The 9,852-nt window shown below is 40.6% G+C and overlaps 1 protein-coding gene across 3 annotated transcripts; it reads left to right on the top strand.

The window, feature by feature from the left end:
• Positions 1-495: 495 nt before the first annotated feature.
• LOC121794976 (39S ribosomal protein L47, mitochondrial-like) lies at positions 496-3,502 on the top strand. Of its 3 annotated transcripts, none has more exons than XM_042193395.1 (4): positions 496-558; positions 1,304-1,492; positions 1,994-2,151; positions 3,127-3,502. In XM_042193395.1, the coding sequence occupies exons 2-4, from the start codon at positions 1,330-1,332 to the stop codon at positions 3,232-3,234; spliced, it is 429 nt and encodes a 142-aa protein (XP_042049329.1). In that variant the 5' UTR covers positions 496-558; positions 1,304-1,329; the 3' UTR covers positions 3,235-3,502. The 3 variants fall into 3 exon arrangements, with proteins under 3 accessions (XP_042049329.1, XP_042049328.1, XP_042049330.1); XM_042193394.1 differs by lacking the exon at positions 496-558 and adding an exon at positions 564-659; XM_042193396.1 differs by lacking the exon at positions 496-558 and adding an exon at positions 593-617.
• The last annotated feature ends 6,350 nt before the right edge of the window (positions 3,503-9,852 follow it).

Below are 9,852 nucleotides of genomic sequence, written 5' to 3'. Positions count from 1 at the left end.
ATACTTTGAATATTTTCCGACTAACATAAAACTCGATAGTCATAAAACTAATTTAATCACACTATAAAGGGGAATGTAATCAAATGCAAACTCTAAATATTGTACAAACTCCAAGATCTGGACCTTTAAAAAATGTGAACAATTACAAAATAATAGCAACAGAAAATATCAACACCGTGTCAACGATTGACACCGTGTTGACATTGTATTGACACCAAAATCTTGAAATTTGACACTGTGTTGACATTGTGTTGACGTTGTGTTGATACTGTATTGAAAAGTTTGGAATTTGTACAATATATGAGTTTGCATTTTATCATTACCCCTATAAAGGGTGCAGGGTAGTACTATAAAGGGTGTAGATTGTAATACCACAATTTCATTTGCTTAGTTTAACAAATTTATTCAATGCTGAATGTTAGGCCTATTTTAGTTGACGAATATAAGTTCTTATTGGCCCAAAATATGATGGGCCGTTCAAAATTGAGTTTCATGGTTTTTTTTTATTATTTTTTTATTTATTTCGCACTCTCCTGTCTCCTCCTGAGCTCTCTCAAGGTCAGTTTCTCTGCCTCTCGCCGTCTCTCTTTAATACGATGCTATTCTATTTCTATTCGGTTGGTTTGGTAATCTCTTCTAGTCTAGGATTTAATTAGCAGGTTTGAATCTTGATAAATGCTTATATCTCTTCTAGGATTAGATTAGTGCGTTTGCTGCTGAATATTCTGGTTTGAGACTTTGTTTGAAATGAGGCGACAAGTAATTTGAAAGAATGTGTTCACTTGTAGTAATCAGCTGCATTTATTCATAAATTGTATGTACAGTTGGATGAGAATTTATGTAGTAGAATTGATGAATTTATGCTTGCTTGTGCTGAGTTTGTAACACTGATTCACTCAAGTCTGAACAGAGCTCTTAATCCAAGGAAACATCGTGGTTAACAAAATGAAATGAGAAAATTGACCGTTTTCTACTGAATCATTTCATTAAATTAATTTTAAGTGATACCATCTTGAACTAGAATGACCAATTTCATTTCATGAATTTTAAAATGATACAATCTTGAGTAGAACTTAATTTTTCAAGAATAAACAAATACAAAAAAAGGGAAAATGGAATCTGTTTGCATTTTCATTGAGGCATTTGGGGATGACCCAAAACCTACTGGGCTGGCCATATTGACATCCCTATGTGTTATACAACATGATCTTGAATCCAATATCATTTGGTCAGATCAATGTCCAGATTTGTGCTTAATAGATTGTAGGTTATTCATTGGTTCTTTGATTTCTTCTTTTTGCAGAAAGTCGTTAGATTTGTGAACCATCAATGTTCTTAACGAGGGTTTTTGGGAAGGCCCTATTTGGTGCTGCAGCCAAATCCGAGGCCTCGGTTGCTGCAGCTGCCGTATTTTCTACTGCTGCACGCAACCCTCTCGAGGAATTCTTTGAGGCTGATAGAAAGCCAGATGACGACAAGCCTGTTGTCTATGGTAAAAATAATACATTTTCTTTGTACATTCCTGCATTGGTTTTTTTTCCATATCCTTATGCTGCCTAAGGTATTTCGGACTTGTAGTTGTTACATGAGAATCTGATGATTTTGTTAAGCTACTTGGTCAATAAGATGAATGGAAGATTTCTTTTGAACATTTCTAGGTGTATTTTTAGGATTTTAGACCATGTTGTCGATCTATTTCTGGGGGTTTGCCTGACCTGGACCATGGCTTGATAAAAAAGGTGAAAGCTTTGTTCCTATGAATATAATGTACTTAAGAGAGTTGCACGTATCCACTTACTTCTCAAGTATTTTGTAATTTTTGACGGAGTCAGCTCAAAGTGAATATTGTTTAGACACAATAATTCCCTGTTTGTCTGTAGATTTTCTTCAGAAAGTTTACTTTTTGTTCATTTGGTTATTAAGAAATCCACTATTCATTATTTGAACAAATAAATGTGTGTTTAAAGTGATTTGCCATCAATTTTTTATTCAGGTCGGAGTTGGAAGGCTTCTGAACTGCGTCTCAAGTCTTGGGATGATCTTAATAAGCTCTGGTATGTTCTTTTGAAAGAAAAGAACATGCTGATGACTCAGCGACAGATGCTGAATGCTCAGAACTTGAACTTTCCCAGTCCCGAGCGTATTTCAAAGGTGCTCTTTCTATTCTCTGTTAGTTTATATTCTATATTAGTATTTCTGAATCTATATAATGCACTGCAAATTTCCACTGACTTCAGTTCTGAAATCTATATGCCACTAATTCGCACCCAACAATATTCAATCCATTCATGTTCTTTGTTAGTGTAGAAGTAGCATCTGGTTCCTCTAAGCTAGGATGATGGCTTTACTGCCCGTTCTCATAGGATCTTTGCTTGCAAAATAGAAACTTCTGTTTACTCTGTTATTCCAGCCTCTCTGTACATAAGACAGAAGTCAAGCTTATTTGCTAACCTCATGAAATTGATTAATGTATTATGAGTAGCCTACATTGTATAATTGTCATCATGCTATCCTTCTAATTTTCGGCTGCAGTGCCAGGTTTTACGACAATTCTAATGGTTTTTTGTAAAACCTTAAAATCATTCACTTGGAGAAGTATGGCTGATATCACGAGAATTCGGGAAAGTATTACCAGTGGGTAACCTTTCCTGCTGGAAAACCCAACAAACATAAATTACGTACATAGATCAGTAAGGAAATACTTGAATAAACACGGTACTTAGAAATTACCATTGCCTTCTCAAATACCTACCCGATTCTGTTGAATTTGTTTACTAAAGAAGTCGAATCTCCTTATCTTGGCTTCCATCTGTTCTAATGCAAGTAGTTTGAGGTTTCATATCATGATCTTCCTATTTTGTTTTTATCCTGTCTAGACTGTTAAAATTCAAGACCATATATTTTGTTGCAGATTGAAATACGCATATCCAAATATTTGGAGTTTCTCTGAAGTATGCTTACTTGGTTTTCCATATTCTTGTTTTAGTGATTTCAGTCTCCCTGTTTTCCTATGTTTAATCTGAATTTCATTCCACTCAATTGTTTACGAGTCAGATTGCCATGGCTATCTCGAATTTTTGTGCTTCTCTTCTGTTTCTTGTGCTTACTCGAGTTTTGATTGAACAGGTACGCAAGTCGATGTGCCGAATCAAGCATGTCCTAACTGAGAGAGCCATTGAAGAGCCGGATCCGAGGAGGTCAGCTGAGATGAAGAGGATGGTCAATGCCTTATAACTTGCAAGTTAGTGTTGGGTGTTTCGTCTTGATTCGAGCTTCTGTCCTCGATTCTTTGCTAGGTCCTTTGTCTGAGTGCAAGTAGGAGGTAGATTTGCCTGTGGCATGTCACCTATATGTCTGTCTTTGGAGGCGTTTCCAAATGGAGAAATAAGCCTTTTTTGAGTGAAATATCACTATATGAGGTTCCAATTTGAATTCCGTTCTGTGGTTGATGTGATAGGATTTGTCCTTTTTCTTAATATGAATTTGCTAGTTCATTGCAATACTTTAAGGTGCAATACACAATATAATTCAGTGAAGATATCTGTTTCAAATAGGAGAAGCAATCAAGCACAATGAAAAATATCCCACATAACGTCTCACATAAATACAATTGAAATCAAAGTGTTGAAAGTGCAATTTTCGTCAGGATACCTTTAACTGAACATGAGTGATTGTAAGCCCCTCAGTTTCCACCATTTCCTTGAAACCCTCCATATCTGGTTGGTACATTGTTAGTTGAACCTTAAGAACACCATTGCCCTGATTCTTGACCTCTTCTTCCTTAATTCTCACTGCTGGCAGACGTGCTGCAGCGACTCATGTGAATTGAGTTCCAAGCGTTGGTATTTCCCCGATGCCTAACGGGATCTCTTCCAAGTACCACAAGTCTGAAAGAATAAGCTTCTCCAAAACAGGGAAATGGGAGTTGTTTGCATCCCAATATTGTAGATCACAGAAATTGGCCTTCAACAGGACTCCACTTTCTCCCCCCTGTGATAGAGTTACCTCCTAGATGGAGAACTTGGAGTTGGGGCAATGAACCCATCATCCACACATCTTCCCACCCAAGGTGACAGCCTTTCAAGCTCAACTTGTTTAGTGAAATGGGGAATCTGAGGATCTTATCCATCTGTGGTCTTAAACAGCTTCTAAACGACAACTTGTTTAGTGAGATGGGAAAACTCACTACCTTGTAAAGCTCTCGATCTCGAGTTGACCATCTACTTACTTGGATACTCAACTTAAGGGACTCAAGTTTGTGCAAACAATCAAGATTGCACAGACACTCTATCAAACTATCAAACAGCATACAGTAGATGCAATTTCTTGATGTTGGGGATTACCTTGCACACTTTCTCAGACACCTTCAAATTCACAGCTTCTGTAAGAGTCTGTAAGTTATCCATCATTACCAAACCATTACTTTGGCGAGGAGGGTCAGGAACATAAATCCGAAAGCACTTGACATGCCTAAGTTGTCGCATCTTCCAAATTTCAGTCAGAACAACAATTACATGGATTGACCAATGTAATATTAAAGTTTGCAGATTCCAAAAATGGGGTCCTAAACTAGGAACTTCCACAATGACTGATCAAAATACTGGGAACTGTAAGCAAGGTAGCGCAAGTTAACATTCTCATGCAGGTGTCCTGCAAGATAGCCTTCAACATCCAAAACTCTCAACAATTTATGGTGACTCAAGTGACCAAAGAGCCTCCCCGACAATATTGAGCGTGCTAGCGATGGTCCATTCTGTTGTATATCATCCAGAACAGAACATATGTGGCGATACTCTTTTCCTTGTATTTCTCTTTCACTCACAATGAAAAATCCTTGTTTCTCACCTAGTCTCAAACATAGGTCTCTCACAAGATCATGAATGCCACAAGAACCTATCCTTCCATTATGACCATGCTTTCTAACTGAAACAAGGTTTCTGTCAATCAGTTCCTTCAAGTAACTCTCTGCAACCTTGTCTAAAACCTGGGCGTCCTTTGGTCTAAGAAACCCCTCAGCAATCCAGAGCTCGATAATTTTGGAGACACGAATCTCTGAATCCTCCCTAAAAACTCCCATGTAAAGAAAACATGGCTTTAAGATAATATATCTAAGCTTTCTTCTTTCTCTTTAGCCTTAGGATTCGATTTGATATTTCTAGCAACACTCCTCCAGAACTGTAGAGACTTAGGTGAGTTGAGAAGAAGGCTTCCTACGACAACAGTGGACAAGGGCATTCCTCTGCACAATCTAGCAATCTCCTTTCCAACTTCCTCAAGTTCAGGAAAAGGGCAATTTTCTTGTTTGAATGCCTCTTTACAAAATAGTTTCCAACTTGTTTGCTCATCTATTAAGCAAGACCGGGAATGACAGCTTCTAGCTACGTTCGACAACCTAGTGGTATGAACAACACGACTTCCATTTCCATTATCAGGAAAGAAATGCCTCAAGTCATCCCAAACTTGGACACTCCATACGTCGTCTAATATAATAAAATATCTCCTACCTGACAGAGTCTTATGAATCATCCTGTGAGAAAACGAGCAAAAATTGAAAGATGATAAAAAGGCATAACAAGAAAGCTTGACAGAGATAACATTATGTGCTGGACCAATCACACTGGATGAGCTGGAGCTAACTTCTCGACAAACTTTATCTTCAACATGTCCCACCATGAAAAAAAAGCATTGTCCCACCAATGACAGCTACGTGAAAGGATGTGATATCTTTTCAACGTCGAAAACATTATACAAGCTCAACTGAAAAGATATGAGTATAACAATAACACATGTTGTTGATTGTTCTTTTAGCTAAGGGCACCCACAATGGGGCTCCCGATGGTGGCCAGGGGCGGATCTACACCATAAGAGGGTAGGGCTTAAGCCCTTACCCATTTTTTTATTTTTTTATTTTATATTTATAAATTTTTAAAAATTTTAAAAAATCATGTTAAGTCCTTATTAAGGTGATACTAATGTAGAACAAATTATCTTGAAATAATTAATAGAAAGGGCTGAGATTAATGAAAGAAGTAAAAATTTGCAGAGCATTAACAATGGTGGATGATTATTGTGAGGAAGAAGATGACTTTAAAGTTAAATAATACATATATAGTTACATAAAATTAAGCCCATCACAGGAAATAAATAAAATTCAGCCCAAGAAGTATTAGACAAGTGAGTATAAATAAAATTCAGCCCATAAAAAGGTCCAAAATAAAATTTGTTTTCAGCCCAAAATAAAAAATACTACTCAAAATAACTAATTAAAAATAAAAATAACTCAGTAACAAAATGTAAATAAAAAAAACGAGAAAAGCAGCAAAACTGAAAATCCCCAATTCCATGAAACGTCTCTTCGCCGGCGGTGCCGCATCGCTCTATCGAGGCGAGGCACGACGCACGACGCTGCGGACATTCGCCGCCCGCGCCATCCGAAGGCCCGGAACGCCGTTTCTCTGTTCTACACGGCGACACCAGCGTTGCTGCCTGCTGCACAGAGACACGGCGACACCAACGCGACTCTGCTCGACTGCACCTCAAGCCCTAGTGGAGCCCTTACTGGCAATTTTTTCTGGATCCGCCTCTGATGGTGGCCATCGTCCTCGGGTGCGGACGATGCCTCCATTGTGGGTGCCCGCCATCGTCCGCACCCTACCCCCACGCCTGATGCATCGTCCGCGGAAGAAGCGCGGACAATGGCCTATCGTTCACGTCATCGGACGCCCCATTGTGGGCTAGGTGGACAATGGCGAGGATGATGACACGCGTTTTTTATTTTTGAATTTTGTTTATTTAAATCTCGTTTCTCATTCACTTGTTCATACGAACATCTCGCCTCTCTCATTTCGCTCATCTCTCACATTTCTACCTCTCTCGCATACCAAAATGAACCACGACGACGACACCACTAGTTCTAGTTCCTCGGAGTCAGGTAGTTCGACCTCGGAAGCCTTAGATGCAGCCATTGAAGAGGCCATGGCGGAATGCTTAGTCGAAATGCAGCGCGAGGAGGCGGCGGCTGCGGAGCAGATCCACAGGCCTATTCGACGTCGGACGTCTGTCCGACGTGATCACGCGGCAACTCACCAACGGCTGGTTGCAGACTATTTTGCCGATCAATCACGGTGGGGACTGACTGTTTTCCGCCGTTTAGAATGACGCATTACCTTTTTCTCAGCATTGTCCGGAGGTTGTCGTCACGTGATGAATACATGACGTATCGGGAAGACGGCATTGGCAGACCTGGCCTTACACCGTTGCAAAAGTGCACGACTGCAATCCGTCAGTTGGCCTATGGCACCACGGCGGACATCTTCGACGAGTACCTCCACGTCGGGGATACAACAGGTCGGGAGTGCCTGAGGAAATTTGGAGGGGAGTTGTGGAGGCCTACGACGACACATATTTGAGCAAGCCGACTGCCACTTATTGCCATGGCCTGATGAAGATGTACGAGACGGCGCACGGCTTTCCTGGGATGCTAGAGAGCATCGACTGTATGCACTGGCAGTGGAAGAATTGTCCAACGGCGTGGAGAGGCCAATTCACTAGTGGATACAAGGGCAGCCACCCGACGATGATCCTGAAGCCGTCGCTGACCATCGGCTCTGGATCTGGCATGCTTACTTCGGCGTAACCGGGTCGAACAACGACATTAACGTCCTCAACTCATCCACCGTCTTCACCGAGCAATGCAATAGCAACGGCCCGACCATCGGGTTCACTGCTAACAGGCGCCAATACCACATGGGGTACTACTTGGCCGATGACATATACCCACGGTGGCCTGTTTTTGTGAAGACGATCAGCTGCCCAATTGGTGAGAAGAGGGTTTTATTTGCGCAAAAGCAGGAGTCGGCACGGAAGGATGTCTAGCGGGCATTTGGTGTGCTCCAAGCACGGTGGGCAATTGTGAAAGGGTGGGCTCGTCTCTGGTTCAAGGAAGTCATCGCCGATGTCATGTATGCGTGCATAATCATGCACAACATGATAGTCGAGCATGAAGGTGGGAGCACCGAGTGGAACGATGATGACGGTGCATCTAGCTCGTCCAGCACGGCGACCGAGCCCCCCGCTAGAGGATTACCGCGGGCTTCAATGAGGTTCTATCTAGACAGGCCTCAATGCGCAACCAACAAGACCATGCTCAGCTCATGAACGACATGATTGAAGAAGTGTGGGCCCGTAACCGCCGTCGCTGAGTTTGCGTATTTTTTTAATTCGTATTGTAATGTATTAATTTTTATAAATGAAATGAAGTTTTCCCCAATTTTTGTAGTTATTTAAATATTCAATTAACAAAAATGCATAGGGCGCCCCACTGCAGGTGGGGGGTAGGAGTATAAAACTGATGACGTGGCGCGCCTTAGGGCGCCCCATTGTGGATGGCCTAAGAGCATCCGCAATGGCGGACTTCCGCGCGGATGTCAGACCGGCGTGCGCGACGTCCGCCATTGTGCAACTGTTCAGCGGATACAGACATCCGATACGGACACCGCATGTCCGCGCCTTTCCGCTGACGTCCGTCGCGACGTCCGTCATTGCGTTGACTCCCACGGACGTCGGTGCGGAATTCCCGATTTTTGCATTATTTTTTTTGAAAAAATTCTATAAATACGTCTCGTTGCATTTCGTTTTATTTGCACCACTTGTTTTAACAAGTTTCTCTCTCTCTAAATTTCTTTTATATTTCCGTATGTTGACAGCGTCGCCGACATCATGAACGCATGTATTATCATGCACGATATGATTGTCGAAGATGAAGGCCCAGCTCTGACCGATTGGGCCAACGATGATGCTACGGCTGCGGGTCCAAGCCACGGCGTGGCCACTGGCAATGTACGCATGGGGATACCCCATGACGATGTCGAGCGAGTCCGTGCATTCGCCGACATGTGCCAAAAACAAGCCCATGTTCGACCCAGAACAATATAATTGAAGAAGTATGGCAGCGGAAGGGGTCGTCGTTGATGGAGTTTTTAATTGTTGAAATGTATTTTTTTTTATTTTGGTGAAATGTACTTTTCTTTTTTTTAATTAATGAAATTTTTATTCCGTATTCGTTTCGAATTTTTCTTCCATAAATTACTTAATTCCGTAAATTGTTAAATTGGTGAATTTGTGATTTTTTTAATGTGGGAAGTCTGTCATGATGTCCTTGGGGATGTCCGCCACTGTGCAGTGGGATGTCCGTATGACGTGGCAGGAGGTGTTTTTGAGATGTCCGCGACTGCGGATGCACTTAGTTTGTTTTCTTTTTTATGCTTCTTTCAAATTCAATTTATGTGTTGTAGCATGCATAATTTACGTATTTTATGACTAGATTTTAGCTCAGAAAATGCTCCATGTTTTTTATTGTTACTAGAAAATGTGCTCGAAATTTTGTCAGAATTATTAAACGAGCATCTTTTTTTAATACTATATTTTTTGTATAATACTCCACTAGTAACAGGGATGTCTTTGTTTATTGTGTGAAAATATGCATAATTAAAATTTTATACGTATGCACATAATTTTTTTGGCTATAAATTGATAACTATTTTACTCCCCGATTTCCTGCCGTTATTAATTCCACAAAATGTTATTCAATTTTGCTTTAAAGTATTTCAAAGCTTATTTTTTCTCACACACGCGTCTTTTAAATTTCACTTGCGCAGCTCAATTGATAAAATACTTCCCCACCAATTAATAGGTTGAGTATTCGAGTCATAACGAAGGTAAATAGAAAATCATTGTTGATCTTCTAATAAAAGAAATTTTCAGTTGCGCAGCAACCAATGTTCCATTTGGGATCAAGATTTTGTTAGTTTTCTCTTGTTTAAACCCATTTTACTGGGTCAGCCTTTGTTACTA

The sequence above is a fragment of the Salvia splendens genome, chromosome 3 (assembly GCF_004379255.2).
Source record: "Salvia splendens isolate huo1 chromosome 3, SspV2, whole genome shotgun sequence".
Lineage (NCBI taxonomy): Eukaryota > Viridiplantae > Streptophyta > Magnoliopsida > Lamiales > Lamiaceae > Salvia > Salvia splendens.
Note: the sequence above shows the minus strand (reverse complement) of the source record. Positions and strands in the feature narration are given on the sequence as shown.